Here is an 18103-nt window from a genome sequence, read left to right as displayed (position 1 = left end):
TCTTACACACTCACACCCTGCGCTGAGCTATCCTTACATCTTACACACCCACACCCTGCGCTGAGCTGTGTCCTTACATCTTACACACTCACACCCTGCGCTGAGCTGTGTCCTTACATCTTACACACTCACACCCTGCGCTGAGCTGTGTCCTTACATCTTACACACTCACACCCTGTGCTGAGCTGTGTCCTTACATCTTACACACTCACACCCTGCACTGAGCTGTGTCCTTACATCTTACACACTCACACCCTGCGCTGAGCTGTGTCCTTACATCTTACACACTCACACCCTGCGCTGAGCTGTGTCCTTACATCTTACACACTCACACCCTGCGCTGAGCTGTGTCCTTACATCTTACACACTGACAACCTGCGCTGAGCTGTGTCCTTACATCTTACACACTCACACCCTGCGCTGAGCTGTCCTTACATCTTACACACTCACACCCTGCGCTGAGCTGTCCTTACATCTTACACACTCACACCCTGCGCTGAGCTGTCCTTACATCTTACACACTCACACCCTGCGCTGAGCTGTCCTTACATCTTACACACTCATACCCTGCGCTGAGCTGTCCTTACATCTTACACACTCACACCCAGCGCTGAGCTGTGTCCTTACATCTTACACACTCACACCCTGCGCTGAGCTGTGTCCTTACATCTTACACACTCACACCCTGCACTGAGCTGTGTCCTTACATCTTACACACTCACACCCTGCACTGAGCTGTGTCCTTACATCTTACACACTCACACCCTGCGCTGAGCTGTGTCCTTACATCTTACACACTCACATCCTGCGCTGAGCTGTGTCCTTACATCTTACACACTCACACCCTGCGCTGAGCTGTGTCCTTACATCTTACACACTCACACCCTGTGCTGAGCTGTGTCCTTACATCTTACACACTCACACCCTGCGCTGAGCTGTGTCCTTATATCTTACACACTCACACCCTGCGCTGAGCTGTGTCCTTACATCTTACACACTCACACCCTGCGCTGAGCTGTGTCCTTACATCTTACACACTCACACCCTGCGCTGAGCTGTGTCCTTACATCTTACACACTCACACCCTGCGCTGAGCTGTGTCCTTACATCTTACACACTCACACCCTGCGCTGAGCTGTGTCCTTATATCTTACACACTCACACCCTGCGCTGAGCTGTGTCCTTACATCTTACACACTCACACCCTGCGCTGAGCTGTCCTTACATCTTACACACTCACACCCTGCGCTGAGCTGTGTCCTTACATCTTACACACTCACACCCTGCGCTGAGCTGTGTCCTTACATCTTACACACTCACACCCTGCGCTGAGCTGTGTCCTTACATCTTACACACTCACACCCTGCGCTGAGCTGTGTCCTTACATCTTACACACTCACACCCTGTGCTGAGCTGTGTCCTTACATCTTACACACTCACACTCTGTGCTGAGCTGTGTCCTTACATCTTACACACTCACACCCTGCGCTGAGCTGTGCTGGGGGCGATCTTCTGTCTCCTGAATGTTGCTGCTGCTTATGATTACTCAGCATCATACAAGGAGAAGAAGTATCCGCCCCCGGCGAAAAATGTCTGATAACGTTCATTAAATTCAAGTGGAAGTTAACTCATTAGGTGCCAAATACTTTGATTGCAAGGGTTTTTGCAACAGAGAGGGGAAATAAAAGCAGAATTTTTTTTTCTGCTCTGCAGCCGCCATTAGATCCTGTCCAGGTCAACATGAAACATTTGGTGAGTGGTCGTCTTTCCATCGTGGATATCTGATATGTTCATTTTCACAGCTCATATACTCACTAATCCCATACATTTTGCCCAGTGTTTGCTCTAATTTTATTTCCACTGCCCCTGAGATTTTTTTTCTTTAAATCCTGGACCTTTCTATTATACGCTCATTTTTTATGGTCTTTCCAAGAGGGCGGTGCAGGATAACAATGTGGAGCGGTGTATAGACTCGCCTTCTGAGCCACGCCCTTTTGTAAATCAAACAAAACATAAAAGTCACCAGCAAATAAAAAGGCCCATAACTCTGAGGAGCAGCGAGAATAACATAGGAGCAAAACTGGCGACTTCTGACCTGGCGACAAACCCCTCATATCCCACGGTCTGTGTCTTTACCATAGCTGCAGACAATGCTTTACACTGCAACTTCTCTTGTAAAGTGTAAGAGTGCGGAGAATATCGGCGGAGACACAGTGAGCACGGAGAATATCGGCGGAGACACGGTGAGTGCGAAGAATATCGGTGGAGACACGGTGAGTGCGGAGAATATCGGCGGAGACACGGTGAGTGGGGAGAATATCGGCGGAGACACGGTGAGTGCGAAGAATATCGGTGGAGACACGGTGAGTGCGAAGAATATCGGCGGAGACACGGTGAGTGCGAAGAATATCGGCGGAGACACGGTGAGTGCGAAGAATATCGGCAAAGACACGGTGAGTGCGAAGAATATCGGCGGAGACACGGTGAGTGCGAAGAATATCGGCGGAGACACGGTGAGTGCGGAGAATATCGGTGGAGACACGGTGAGTGCGGAGAATATCGGCGGAGACACGGTGAGTGCGGAGAATATCGGCGGAGACACGGTGAGTGCGGAGAATATCGGCGGAGACACAGTGAGTGGGCAGAATATCGGTGGAGACACGGTGAGTGCGGAGAATATCGGCGGAGACACGGTGAGTGGGCAGAATATCGGCGGAGACACGGTGAGTGGGCAGAATATCGGTGGAGACACGGTGAGTGCGGAGAATATCGGCGGAGACACGGTGAGTGCGGAGAATATCGGCGGAGACACGGTGAGTGGGCAAAATATCGGTGGAGACACGGTGAGTGGGCAGAATATCGGCGGAGACATGGTGAGTGCGGAGAATATCGGCGGAGACACGGTGAGTGCGGAGAATATCGGCGGAGACACGGTGAGTGGGCAGAATATCGGCGGAGATACGGTGAGTGGGCAGAATATCGGCGGAGACACGGTGAGTGGGCAGAATATCGGTGGAGACACGGTGAGTGCGGAGAATATCGGCGGAGACACGGTGAGTGGGCAGAATATCGGGGAAGACGGTGAGTGGGCAGAATATCAGTGGATACACGGTGAGTGCGGAGAATATCGTCGGAGACACGGTGAGTGGGCAGAATATCAGCGGAGACACGGTAAGTGCGGAGAATATCGGCGGAGACACGGTGAGTGCGGAGAATATCGGCGGAGACACGGTGAGTGGGCAGAATATCAGTGGATACACGGTGAGTGCGGAGAATATCGGCGGAGACACGGTGAGTGGGCAGAATATCAGAGGATACACGCTGAGTGCGGAGAATATCGGCGGAGACACAGTGAGTGGGCAGAATATCAGAGGATACACGGTGAGTGCGGAGAATATCAGCAGAGACACGGTGAGTGCGGAGAATATCGGCGGAGACATGGTGAGTGCGAAGAATATCGACGGAGACACGGTGAGTGGGCAGAATATCGGCGGAGACACGGTGAGCGGGGAGAATATTGGCGGAGACACGGTGAGTGCGGAGAATATCGGCGGAGACACGGTGAGTGCGGAGAATATCGGCGGAGACACGGTGAGTGCGGAGAATATCGGCGGAGACACGGTGAGTGCGAAGAATATCGGCGGAGACACGGTGAGAGGGGAGAATATTGGCGGAGACACGATGAGTGGGAAGAATATCGGCGGAGACACGGTGAGTGGGCAGAATATCGGCGGAGACACGGTGAGCGGGCAGAATATCGGTGGAGACACGGTGAATGGGGAGCATATTGGCAGAGACACTGAGTGGGTGTAACTGCAAGCCACCCACTAAGCAGGACCCCAAAGTACCCAGAAACCCTTTAAACCCTATACGGGGATCTAGCATTAATGCAGGGTCCAGGGGTTCACTGCCTATTGTAGGCTGCAGTCCAGAGATGGGGAAAGTCGCCAGGCAAGGTCTAAACCAGAACGTCAGCAAGGTACAAAATGAGAAGGCAGGGGGAATGTCCTGAAAACAGGCGAAGGTCAAACCGGGATGTCAGGCGAGGTACAAAAGAGCAGGCAGGGGGGGCGTGGCCTGCTTGCTAATGGCACCGGTCACCTAGCTGCTGAGCTCCAGCCACCTCGACTCCTAACCGGCTCACTGCGGCTCACCAGTGGCACCAATCTCTCTGCACACGGGGGGAAAGTGCTGCGGAGGTACCCAGGAACGTGGCATGCCAAGGGGAAAGTCCCAGAAGAAGCCGTCCCCGGCGAAAGTTACAGACTTCTTCTCCAGCACGGGACGAGGGAAAATGGCAGCAGCATCCTCCTCCACAGCTTCCTCACGCTCATCCAGGAGGGGATCCACAGCAGGCCCAGACTTGGACACAGACGCTGCAGATATACCGCTTACCAAAGGTACCATGCAGAAACTGCTCAGTGCCCTCCGCTCATCACTGCAGCAGGATTGGAAAGATATGGTGGCTGAGCTGAGGGGAGATATCACTGCCATAGGCAGTCGCACAGCACACATTGAAACTAAAATGCAGGAGCTGACAAAGTCACACAATAGCCTCATTGATGCTAATGCAGCACTGGAGGAACAAGTGCAAAAGCTCCATACCAAGGTCTTGGATTTAGAGGACAGGTCCCGCAGAAACAACATAAGAATCAGAGGAATTCCAGAGGCCATACCAGACAAGGGGCTGCAGAGCTTTCTAGGCTCCTTGCTGCAGGAGCTGCTCCCAGACCTGTCCAGAACTGATTTCCTGGTGGACAGAATACAGAGTCCCTAAGCCTAAATCCCTCAGTGCTGATGCCCCCCGGGACACTTTGGCTCGCCTGCACTTTTACAAGACCAAAGAAGCCCTGCTGCGAGCCCTGAGAAGGAGGCCGCCTCTGTCTGAGCAATTCCGGCACCTGTCCATTTTTCCGGATCTGTCTGCAGGAACCCTGGCAAAAAGGAGGGAATTTGCCCCTTATACCAAAATTCTCAGGGATGAAGCTATATCCTATAGATGGGGTTTCCCTGTAAAGATCCTGCTTTTCCGTGCAGGAAACACCCACGTCTGCCATTCCCCACAGTTGGCAAAGCTCCTATCCTCATGGAACATGGCAAATCTCCCGGCCAGATCTCCAAGAGCCACAGGATCATCCCAAAGGGATAAAGTGAATGAAGATTGGTCCGTCGCGTGAGTTATGTGATATGTCTGAGTCGCGGCTGAGACTTAGTTGCTACTTGTAAGGTCCGCTGGTTCTGTTCAACCAGGACCCTGAGCCCCCATGGCGGTACATTTCCACCATACCGCAGGCCCCCTTTTTGGGCTTTTTTCTATGTGGACTGATGCTCCCTACATCAGTAATGTTAGTGATGTTAATGTTGTCAGTGTTACCTCTTTCCTGCCTAACCTTCCTTTCTCCCCCCGCAGCTCTAGGCAAGAGACTTTTTTTCATGTACAATGGTACTGAACTGTATGTCTATAAATGTTAGGGGCCTGAACTCGCCGGCCAAGAGATCCATGTTTTGGCGGGAAGTGGTTAAATCCAAATGTGACGTGATTTGTGGTCAAGAGTCTCATCTCCTCCAGGGGGACTCGCACAGGTTAAATAGTGCTAAATTTCCTTTCATACTGCTGGCTTGTGGGAAAAAAAAAAAAGGCTGGAGTATTCATTTGTGTAAAAATACTGTTGCGTTCACACTACATTCCCAACATTTAGACCCTGAAGGTAGATACGCCATTATTAATTGCTCCATAAATGGCTCTAAGTATACTATTGCAACCCTTTACGCCCCCAACTCTGGTCAGATCAGCTTTCTGCGGAGGTTTCTTTCCAAGCTTTCATCCGTTACAGAGGGTAAGCAAATAATCTGCGGGGATTTTAACATGTTAATGTCCAGCACTCTGGATTGCTCCAATACTGCTGTAAAGAGGAAGGAAATGAGCACAATAATTTCAGAAAGGCATCTCCATGATATATGGAGATACCAACATGCAAATGAGAGGGACTACACATTCTTCTCACCTCGGTTCACCTCATACAGCAGATTGGACTACTTTCTGGTTGAAAGCTCACTTATTTTGGATTGCTCAGATTCAAAAATTGGACTTATAGCTTGGTCGGACCATGCCCCCATATACCTGACAGTCCAGGAGCAAAGCCGCACGCCCGTTTTTACCCGGTGGCGCATGAATGACTCCCTCCTAGCCTGTAGACAAATCTCTGAGGAGTTGCAGGCCGACCTCGCAGAGTTTTTTAAATTTAATGACAACAAGGAGGTGACAGAGGAAACGCTATGGTCTGCACACAAGGCCTTTATTAGGGGGTCATTCATCAAAATTGCCACTAGGGAGAAAAGGAGGCGTCAGGCAACTTCCAAAGCTCTACTGTCCCACATAGCGCTTTTAGAAGCCCACAATAAATCTGCCCCAAACATGTCAACATCTGACGAACTCAGGAAACTAAGAACACAGCTCCGCCAATTGCTGATGGTAGACTATGAGAAAAATTTAAGATCCCTCAAACAGCGGTACTATATGATGGGTGACAGGGCGGGTGCCTTACTAGCCAGGAGGGTTAAAAAACGAGAAATGCAAAACAAAATTGAATACCTCGTGACGGGTTCTAATGCCACAATACGCAACCCAACGGAAATAGCCAATGCATTCGCTGATTTTTATCAGTCTCTCTACAACCTTAAAAATGACCCCACTGCCCCAAAGCCTACCCAATCGGCAATTAATTCCTTCTTAAACAATATTAATCTTCCTCGGTTATCTACAGTACATCTAGAGCAACTAAATTCCCCTTTCTCCCTGGAAGAGGTTCGCCAGGCGGTGATCACAGCCAAAAGAAATTCAGCTCCAGGCCCAGACGGCCTCACTAACTCCTATTATAGGCAATTCACTGAAACCCTGTCTCCTTTCCTCCTGAGACTTTTCTCCTCTTGGCGAACCACAGCAGATATTTCACCAAATAATCTAGAGGCCATTATAACTACCCTGCCAAAGCCAGGAAAACCCCCTACATCACCAGGAAACTTCAGGCCAATATCCCTCCTAAACTGCGACTTAAAATTATACGCCAAAATAATCTCAGCTAGAATACATAAAGTCCTTCCATCACTGATTTCCCCGGATCAAGTGGGGTTTGTGGCGGGGAGGCAGGCGAAAGATGGGACGAGACGTATGCTGGACCTGATTGCGGTGGCTGAGGGGAGGAAAATCCCCAGTGTATTCCTGTCCTTGGACGCAGAGAAGGCGTTTGACAGGGTGCACTGGGGATATCTGAAATCTGTACTGGCCAAGTTTGGATTTGAAGGCCCCATACTTACCGCCATAATGGCACTATACTCTAACCCTAACGCCAAAGTTCTGGCATCCGGATTTATATCTCGGAGTTTTGAATTATCCAATGGGACACGCCAGGGGTGTCCGCTCTCCCCTATCATCTATGCCCTTGCTATAGAGCCTCTGGCGCAGACTATCCGTGAATGCCCTCGGATCTCGGGGATTCGAGTGGGGAGTACAAACCATGTGATCAGTCTATATGCGGATGATGTGATTTTATCCTGCACTAATGTAGAGGTGTCCCTAAAACACGTAATGGAGATCCTGTCCTCCTTCGCTCAAGTCTCGTATTACAAGCTTAATATTACCAAGTCCTTAATTTTTCCGCTCTTCCTGCCCGCCTCAACTAGAGCCACTCTTTCTCATCTTTACCCTTTCAAATGGGAAGACGAGGGTATCCCCTACCTGGGTATTATACTGGCGCTGCTACACTCCGTGATCCGGAAAAATCTGCTGACCCTGCACACCTCACTGGATAGAGAACTTACTCGCCTTTCTCTTCTCCCGCTCTCTTGGGTGGCGAGAATGCAGACCTTTAAAATGATCTGCCTCCCAAAAATTATCTACTTACTTCGGTGCCTGCCCCTAACAATTCCGCAACGGTATCTCACCAAAATTCATTCGCTAATGAGTAAATTTATATGGGCTGGGAAAAAACCTAGAATAGCCCTGAGATGCATGCATGCCCCGTTAAGTGGTGGAGGAATGGGTATTCCTAATATTCTAACATACCACAGAGCCGCTATCCTGGAACCGGCTCGAGATTGGTGGAGGAATGATTCAGACTTAAGATGGTTACAGATTGAGTACACCTGGGCACAGGTCCACTCCCCTAAACAATTCATAGACTCCCTGCTCCTAACCCCTTCGCCCCCCGGCGATCTTCTACCCACCACAGCAGCTCTAAAGAAAGCTTGGTCCTTGTGGAGCAAGCCAGTGTCACATGCTTTAGGTCCCAGCATTCCCCTTAGATCGCTAGAAGCCTTCATTCCGAACTTGAATCTTGCCGCCTGGACACGTGGAGGTCCAATCACCCTAGCAGATCTCTATAGAGAAGGCGTCCTACTCCCGTACTCAGAAATGTGTGATAAATTTAACCTTCCCCGACACAGTCTATTCCAGTTTTTTCAAATACGTCACTTTCTTCAGTCCGCTCCTCATCTCCCGGCTCCCACGACAGCTGACCACGCCTCAATTAAAAAATTCTTTCAAAATAGCAAAATCAAAGGCCTTTCATATATCCATAATATGCTAAACTCCCCACAACCGGACAAACAATTGCCGTATATGCTCAAATGGGAAAAAGATCTAGCTTCTCCGCTTCCGCCGCAAGAATGGTTCGCGGCCTCAAAATGGATCCACAAGTTCTCTTCTTGTCTCAATCATATAGAGCAATTAAAAAAGGTTCATCTGAGGTGGTACAACTCCCCTACTAAACTGGCTTCTTTTTCCCCACATGTGTCACCACTGTGCTGGAGGGGCTGCAACCACAGGGGCACCTTATGTCATATGTGGTGGTTTTGCCCTAAGTTATCTAACTTCTGGCAGGAGGTGTTCAATCTAATCCATGAGGTTACTAGTCTCCGCCTTTCTCCAAACCCAACCTTAGCGGTGCTACACATTGGCTTAGATGGGATCCCGGATCTTTTAAAAAACATCATTTCTCACATTCTCATAGCTGGCAGGTACTGTGTGGCATACAAGTGGAGGTCGGTGAGCCCCCCTACAAAAAGAGATCTAATTGAGAGGATCAACCTACACTGGCTATACGAAACCAACTTGGCCCCCAACCTAGAGAAGAGAACGGCGAGACTTAAACAATGGCACCCGTGGGCCACTTCCCTTTATGCAACGGCCCTCCCCCAGATACCGACACCTACACCATAAATAAATTGATTATGCCTAAGAATGTCTTGTAGAGCTGCTTCCCCCACCCCCTCTCTTTCCCCCCTCCCTCCCTGCTCCTATGTTCAGGTTGTTGTTGTAAGGGGTATTTAATGTCCCAGATTGATATTCTGATAATGGCTCGAGGCTATTCCACCTCTTGCTACTCAATGCTCCTGTTCTTGATGTTGTTGTATGAGAAGTTTGTATTTTTCTGAAAACTCAATAAAAACCTTTATGATAAAAAAAAAAAAAAAAGAGCAGGCAGGAGGAATGTCTAGAAAACAGGCGAAGGTCAAACCGGGATGTCAGGCGAGGTACAAAACAGCAGGCAGAAGGGACGTCAACAAACAAAGCCGAGTTCATAGGAGATATAAAGCAAGGTGCAGAGTACCAGGAAGTTTGTGGCTCCCAGCAACACAAGACTATATCTGGCAAAGATCCAAGAACACTGATGGATATAAAAAGGGTGTGGTGCCTTCCCATAGGCTGGAGTAGGAGCTGATACTAGCTGGACGTCACACACCCCTACACTCAGTCAGCAGTACTGCAAGTTCCAGCCAGACCAAGCCTGGTGAGTGTGCGGCGACTCTGCCCAACAGAGCCCCTGGAACTGACCTCTCCCCCATCACTGCCTGCAGTGTGAGCAGAGCGGCACCTGGTGACCGGGGCAGACGTCACCGGAGCAGGCCCTAATGGAGACGTGACAGTGGGGAGCATATCGGCGGAGACACGGTGAGTGGGGAGCATATCGGCGGAGACACGGTGAGTGGGGAAAATATCAGCGGAGACACAGTGAGGGGGGAGAATATCGGCGGAGACAGAGTGAGTGGGGAGAATACCGGAGGAGACCCGGGTTAGTGGGGAGAATATTGGAGGAGACACGGTGAGTGCGGAGAATATTGGAGGAGACACGGTGAGTGCGGAGAATATTGGAGGAGACACGTGAACATGTGTCCCGGAGGAGCCACCAACACTGCATGTGTCCCAGAGGAGTCACCAACACTGCATGTGTCCCAGAGGAGTCACCAACACTGCATGTGTCCCGGAGGAGTCACCAACACTGCATGTGTCCCGGAGGAGTCACCAACACTGCATGTGTCCCGGAGGAGTCACCAACACTGCATGTGTCCCAGAGGAGCCACCAACACTGCATGTGTCCCGGAGGAGCCACCAACACTGCATGTGTCCCGGAGGAGCCACCAACACTGCATGCGTCCCGGAGGAGTCACCAACACTGCATGTGTACCGGAGGAGCCACCAACACTGCATGCGTCCCGGAGGAGTCACCAACACTGCATGTGTCCCGGAGGAGTCACCAACACTGCATGTGTCCCAGAGGAGCCACCAACACTGCATGTGTCCCGGAGGAGCCACCAACACTGCATGTGTCCCGGAGGAGCCACCAACACTGCATGCGTCCCGGAGGAGTCACCAACACTGCATGTGTCCCGGAGGAGTCACCAACACTGCATGTGTCCCAGAGGAGCCACCAACACTGCATGTGTCCCGGAGGAGTCACCAACACTGCATGTGTCCCGGAGGAGCCACCAACACTGCATGTGTCCCAGAGGAGCCACCAACACTGCATGCGTCCCGGAGGAGTCACCAACACTGCATGTGTCCCAGAGGAGCCACCAACACTGCATGTGTCCCGGAGGAGTCACCAACACTGCATGTGTCCCGGAGGAGCCACCAACACTGCATGTGTCCCGGAGGAGCCACCAACACTGCATGCGTCCCGGAGGAGTCACCAACACTGCATGTGTCCCGGAGGAGTCACCAACACTGCATGTGTCCCGGAGAAGTCACCAACACTGCATGTGTCCCGGAGGAGTCACCAACACTGCATGTGTCCCGGAGGAGTCACCAACACTGCATGTGTCCCGGAGGAGTCACCAACACTGCATGTGTCCCGGAGGAGTCACCAACACTGCATGTGTCCCGGAGGAGTCACCAACACTGCATGTGTCCCGGAGGAGCCACCAACACTGCATGCGTCCCGGAGAGGTCACCAACACTGCATCTGTCCCGAAGGAGCCACCAATACTGCATGTGTCCCGAAGGAGCCACCAACAATGCATGTGATCAGAAAGAGCCATCAACACTGCATGTGTGAAGTATTTAAGGAAACCTTGAAAACCTGCCCTGGTGCAGGCTCCAGACTACTGGAGTTGGGGAACACTACGCTACAGAAAGCCTAACAAGGTGAAGCAGCCAGGTTACATGAAGTTCATGTTTTATATGCTGGGCCAAATTTCATTGTAAGTCCCGTAGATAAAACATCCCAGAGTGCAGCTTAAGCTGGACCCAGCTGCATATCTCGGTCTTCTTTAGGCCTTATAGGGTCTCCTTATCATCCACCACTACGCGTACGCAATAATGAAAAGTCACTGCAGAGGACAGCCGACCGCTCCTGATGCAGAGGAGCCTGCTGGGACTGGAGACAAGAGAGTATGTGGTACGGTCGAGACAGACGAGGAGAAAAGCAGATAATATCATCAGTGCAAAGCGTGGTGGAGGGAATAAAACACCCAGATAAGTGTTCCTGAGAGGTTACAACCAGGGCTGTGGAGTCGGCTCAGTGTCAATTTTGGTGGAGTTGGAGTTGGTATAAAATGGAGTGGCTCCAACTCCTAAAATATATAATTAATTGGGTCCAGCGGTCAGTGCAGAATGTGATGAATATTTTTTCATAAGAATTTGGGAAAGTTATGAATGTCCTATAAATATCTGTTCTGTTCCTGATCTGAGGGTGAATCTGCTGCACCTCATCTCCAGGATAAAAGAGGTCACCATTTACTACAGGAATGTATCACACATCACTCATGTGCAGTGTAGCCCCTCAGCTTCCCTCCGCTCTCTATACAGACACATCTGCAGGTTTTTCCCTCTGCTCTTTATAAAGACACATCTGCAGGTTTTCCCCTCCACTCTCAATAAAGACACATCTGCAGGTTTTTCCCTCCACTCTCTATAAAGACACATCTGCAGGTTTTTCCCTCCACTCTCTATAAAGACACATCTGCAGGTTTTTCCCTCCACTCTCTATAAAGACACATCTGCAGGTTTTTCCCTCCACTCTCTATAAAGACACATCTGCAGGTTTTTCCCTCCACTCTCTATACAGACACATCTGCAGGTTTTTCCCTCCGCTCTCTATACAGACACATCTGCAGAATGTTTTCAGGCATTTTTCTTCCTTTCTGCACAGTGAAGTTTCCTCCATGTCATTAGTATTTGGTGGCATTGCCCTTACGCTGTGTGACTTGGGGGAAACGTTTTGGATCCTTCCAAAAGCTTCTCACAATAGTTGGTGGAATTTGGGCCAATTCCTCCTGACAGAGCTGGTGTAGCTGAGCCATGTTTGGAGGTCTCCGCTCGCACCGGCCTTTTCAGATTTGCCCATACATTATCAATAGGACTGAGATCAGGGCTTTATGATGGCCACTTCAAATCATTCACTTTGTCATCCTTGAGCCACTTTAAAACCTGCAGATGCGTCTTTATAGAGAGCAGAGGGAAACACCTGCAGATGTGTCTGTATCGAGAGCGGAGGGAAAAACTTGCAGATGTGTCTGTATAGAGAGCGAAGGGAAAAACCTGCAGATTGCAGATGTGTCTGTATAGAGAGCGGAGGGAAAAACCTGCAGATGTGTCTGTATAGAGAGCAGAGGGGAAAACCTGCAGATGTGTCTTTATAGAGAGCGGAGAGAAATACCTGCAGATGTGTCTGTATCGAGAGCGGAGGGAAAAACTTGCAGATGTGTCTTTATAGAGAGCGGAGGGGAAAACCTGCAGATGTGTCTGTATAGAGAGCGGAGGGAAAAACCTGCAAATGTGTCTTTATAGAGAGCGGAGGGGAAAACCTGCAGATGTGTCTTTATAGAGAGCGGAGGGAAAAACCTGCAGATGTGTCTTTATAGAGAGCGGAGGGGAAAACCTACAGATGTGTCTTTATAGAGAGCGGAGGGGAAAACCTGCAGATGTGTCTGTATAGAGAGCGGAGGGAAAAACCTGCAGATGTGTCTTTATAGAGAGCGGATGAAAACTGCTAGTTTCAACTGTATGAGGGAGTGGGAGTTGGAGGTTTGGATTACAGACTCCGCAGCCCTGAGAGGTGAGGACGACGCCTGGTGGACAGACTGAGGCCAGCACTGATGGAGAATACTGAATGTGTGAACGTGGCCTAAAGCAGCGTGGAGGGATGAAGACGCCCGGATAAGAAGATTCACAATGTTTGTTTGAAGAGAATATGTTGGGGCCACAGACGTCTCGCCAATCCTTTGACTATTTATTTCCTCACCTGCACTGATCTCCCTTTCGCCGAGGTGTCACATTCTTGTATTTTCCTGGTTTAATATCTGGTGCGGCCCACATTCAACAGTGATAAGAAAGGACTACTGGCAAGGAGAAGGCCGCAAGGAGAAGACCGCAAGGAGAAGGCCGCAAGGAGAAGGACGCAAGGAGAAGACCGCAAGGAGAAGGCCGCAAGGAGAAGGCCGCAAGGAGAAGGACACAAGGAGAAGGCCGCAAGGAGAAGGCCGCAAGGAGAAGGCCGCAAGGAGAAGGCCGCAAGGAGAAGGCCGCAAGGAGAAGGCCGCAAGGAGAAGACCGCAAGGAGAAGGCCGCAAGGAGAAGGCCGCAAGGAGAAGGCCGCAAGGAGAAGGACGCAAGGAGAAGGCCACAAGGAGAAGGACGCAAGGAGAAGAACGCAAGGAGAAGGACGCAAGGAGAAGGACACAAGGAGAAGACCGCAAGAAGAATCCGCAAGGAGAAGGCCGCAAGGAGAAGACCGCAAGGAGAAGGCCGCAAGGAGAAGGACGCAAGGAGAAGGACACAAGGAGAAGACCGCAAGAAGAATCCGCAAGGAGAAGGCCGCAAGGAGAAGGCCGCAAGGAGAAGACCGCAAGGAGAAGGCCGCAAGGAGAAGGACGCAAGGAGAAGGACGCAAGGAGAAGGCCGCAAGGAGAAGACCGCAAGGAGAAGGCCGCAAGGAAAAGGACGCAAGGAGAAGGACACAAGGAGAAGACCGCAAGAAGAATCCGCAAGGAGAAGGCCGCAAGGAGAAGGCCGCAAGGAGAAGACCGCAAGGAGAAGGCCGCAAGGAGAAGGACGCAAGGAGAAGGACGCAAGGAGAAGGACACAAGGAGAAGACCGCAAGAAGAATCCGCAAGGAGAAGGCCGCAAGGAGAAGGCCGCAAGGAGAAGGCCGCAAGGAGAAGGCCGCAAGAAGCATCCGCAAGGAAAAGGACAAAAGGAGAAGACCACAAGAAGAATCCGCAAGGAGAAGGCCGCAAGGAGAAGGCCGCAAGGAGAAGACCACAAGGAGAAGGCGGCAAGGAGAAGGCCGCAAGGAGAAGGCCGCAAGAAGAATCCACAAGGAGAAGACCGCAAGGAGAAGGCCACAAGGAGAAGGCCGCAAGGAGAAGGCCGCAAGGAGAAGGCCGCGTCCCAGTGTAAGACTGGAAGGTGCAAGTCAGAATAAAGCAGTAATACGGAAAGTAGATAAGATCAGTGGCTTCTCACCTTGCAGTAGAAGTAGCGGCTGACGGCCTCCTGGGACCAGGGCTCCTGGTAGAAGTCGGCTCTCCTCTCGTGCTCCGGGTTCCCCACCACATCTGTCATAATCTAATGAAAATGGAAAATCAGTTATTGAGAGAAGCGATAATGATCCAGATGGTGGCACATGGAAAAGTTACACTTGGGGTGATCAGACCATTGGTGCAACCCCTGCAGCCACACGGGCCCCAGAGGCAAGGGGGCCACAGCTACTTGTGTCCCAGACACTTCAGGGCAGTATGACATGGAGTAGTGGCTGTCTGCCGCCTCTGCCATACCCATTTGGGTTATGTTACCTGCACTTGTCCACCAGCCAGCCCTCTGCATGTGGTGGCACCTCTATCTGCACCATACTCCCTTGGTGGTGAGCGCTCATATGGCTGATCAGGTAACCGTCTCCCTGACAAGGTAACTTAGCGTCGCTGCTCCCTCCCCTCCTCCCGATGACTCGAGGTGGGGAGGTGACATTGGAAGCCGAGTCTGGGGTTCCGGTGCCTGACTCAATCATGTGTGCGCTGCTTCCAGCCGCCCGTACAACCTCTCATTATAACAAGGTAGAGTGCACTGCTCTTCACTAATCCCCAGGAAGAAACTAAGGCGAAACGTATGTCAGGGTTCCTTCAGGCAGCGTCAGGGCCCCATCTTACCATGCTTTCATCTCCCCAGTGTTACTGCTTTCTGGAACTGACCGTGCCACTACCGGTATACCCTACAGACTCAGTTGGACCATTATTTGTGTATTTTGGTTTCCTATTAGTGATTGTAATGTTCCCACCAGGGGAGGGATATCATTACACGTCCTGTGCTCCCCCATTGTATGGCCTTTATACATTCATCTATCATCTTTTCTAGTTTTGCTCCGTAATCATGTGGTTGGTTTGGTGGAGATACCTTGTTATCGCTATACAGCTATTTTGCAGCCCTGTAGATGGCCTCCTGACCTGGACCTGATTATTTGTGTCTCTGTTCTCTGTGCCTGTTATCTGTTTATGTTCTTTTAATCATTTGAGATTAACATTGACGGTTTTCGATGAGTGTTATGACCTCCAGAACTATTAGTATAGGACGTGGCCTCGTGAACCTACGATGTGGTGTGGTGGCAGAGATGGCTCTGGCCGGTTTCCTTCTACTCCACTGACAGACAAGCCCTCAGAGGAGTCGGAGGTTGGCTGAGGGGTCCGGCACTGAGGGGTCCGGCACTGAGGGATCCGGCACTGAGGGGTCCGGCACTGGCTCCCCCCATTCACAGCTGGCGGTACCTTCAGGTCTCTGCTCTGGGACAGCAGCCAGTCCTGGATATAACCCTTAGGGTCTCTGGAGAAGTTCAGCATGAAGTCGCGTTGTATCTTCAGTTGGTTTATTGACTCAATTGTCTCATGGATCTAGAGAAGAAATGATAACGTCTCAGTGTAGATCCAGGCGTCTGCAAACATCATGTATCACGCCGTAATGTACACAGTGCCTTTAAGAAGTATTCATACCCTGTGAACGTTTCCCACATTTCTTCACATAAGGCCGGGGCCACACGGGGACTACTACGATCCCCTCGCATGACACTCGGCTCACGATGGCAGCACAGCGGGAGCAGAGTGTCCCTGCGACTGAGCTGCTGCGGAGGGCCGGCCGGCACGGAGGAGGGGCGGGCCAGTGTTGAGGAGGGGCGGGCCGGTGCTGCGGAGGGGCGGGCCAGCGCTGCGGAGGGGCGGGCCAGCGCTGACGAGGGGCGGACCAGCGCTGAGGAGGGGCGGGCCGGCACTGAGGAGGGGAGGGAGAGATTTATCTCCCTCTCTCCTCCGTAGCCGGCTATTGCCATTCTCACCCTTCACTCGCGGTAAACCGGTGTAATGCGAGTGCAGTGCGATGTTTCTCTCGCCCCATAGACTTGAATGGGTGCGAGAGAAAGAGTCTCACATTCTACCCGCAGCATGCTGCAATAACCGCTCATGTGTGCTGGCACATAGAGTAATATTGGTCCGAGTGGAATGCGATGTTTTATCGCATTCCACTTGCTCCGATTTTCATGCCGTGTGTCTTAGGCCTTACACCCTCAAACTTAAGTGAATTTTATCAGGATTTTATGTGACAACAACACTAAGTAGAAGTATTTAGGATGTGAAAGGATATGATACCTGGTATTCTGAATATTTTACAATGTGAATGCAAAAATTGTGCAGTGCAATAGTATTCAGCCCCCTGTAGTCTGATCTCCTAAATATAATCCTGAGTGACAGTCGCACCAAAAGTCACATAATTCGTACATTGCCTCCTACTGGGTGATTTCTTCTTTGTGTAAGTACAGCTGCTATGTGAAGGCTTCAGAGGTTTGTGTGAGAACATCAGGGATCAAACAGCATCATGAAAACCAAGAACCCACCAGACATTTCAAGAGACAAAACTGCATCATGAAAACCAAGGAGCCCACAGGACAGGTCAGAGACAAAACTGCATCATGAAAACCAAGGACCCACCAGACATGTCAGAGACAAAACTGCATCATGAAAACCAAGAACCCACCAGACAGGTCAGAGACAAAACTGCATCATGAAAACCAAGGACCCATCAGACAGGTCAGATACAAAACTGCATCATGAAAACCAAGGACCCACCAGACAGGTCAGAGACAAAACTGCATCATGAAAACCAAGAACCCACCAGACAGGTCAGAGACAAAACTGCATCATGAAAACCAAGGACCCATCAGACAGGTCAGAGACAAAACTGCATCATGAAAACCAAGGACCCACCAGACAGGTCAGAGACAAAACTGCATCATGAAAACCAAGGACCCACCAGACAGGTCAGAGACAAAACTGCATCATGAAAACCAAGGACCCACCAGACAGGTCATGGATAAAACAGCATCATGAAAACCAAGGAACCCACCAGACAGGTCAGAGATAAAACAGTATCATGAAAACCAAGGAACCCACCAGCCAGGTCAGAGATAAAACTGCTATAATGATCAGTGGTACCTTGCATAACGAGTAACCCTCTTAACGAGAATTTCGCTTAACAAGCAAAGCTTTCTGTAAATTTGTAACCCGCTTTACGAGAAAGCTTTGCTGTACGAGCGAAATGCTCACCGCACACACTTCCGGTTTCGTCCATCCACCGCACTCTGACCCGCACTTGCAGTCCACACAAACACACACATGTACGCATAAACACACACGCACGCGCACACACACATACAGTATTATGCTCACCTTACCTTCCGTTCCACCGCCGGTCTCATGGTTCTTGTAGTTCCCGGGTACATCGCGACGTCCTTGCGGCGAACTACAAAACCCAGGAGGCCTGCGATGGAACGGAAGGTAAAGTGAGCAT

General features: G+C 50.7%; 1 protein-coding gene across 3 annotated transcripts in view; it reads right to left on the bottom strand.

The window, feature by feature from the left end:
- Positions 1–18103, bottom strand: part of SMARCD3 (SWI/SNF related BAF chromatin remodeling complex subunit D3) — a 339857-nt gene that overhangs the window by 45975 nt on the left and 275779 nt on the right. For all 3 annotated transcript variants that reach the window (XM_075315941.1, XM_075315939.1, XM_075315940.1), the window contains exons 11-12: positions 16036–16158; positions 14744–14845 (exon numbers count right to left, since the gene is read on the bottom strand). In XM_075315941.1, the coding sequence (XP_075172056.1) occupies positions 14744–14845; positions 16036–16158 (225 nt within the window). The remainder of the gene's footprint in view (positions 1–14743; positions 14846–16035; positions 16159–18103) is intronic.

Source organism: Anomaloglossus baeobatrachus, chromosome 6, assembly GCF_048569485.1.
Source record: "Anomaloglossus baeobatrachus isolate aAnoBae1 chromosome 6, aAnoBae1.hap1, whole genome shotgun sequence".
Lineage (NCBI taxonomy): Eukaryota > Metazoa > Chordata > Amphibia > Anura > Aromobatidae > Anomaloglossus > Anomaloglossus baeobatrachus.
Note: the sequence above shows the minus strand (reverse complement) of the source record. Positions and strands in the feature narration are given on the sequence as shown.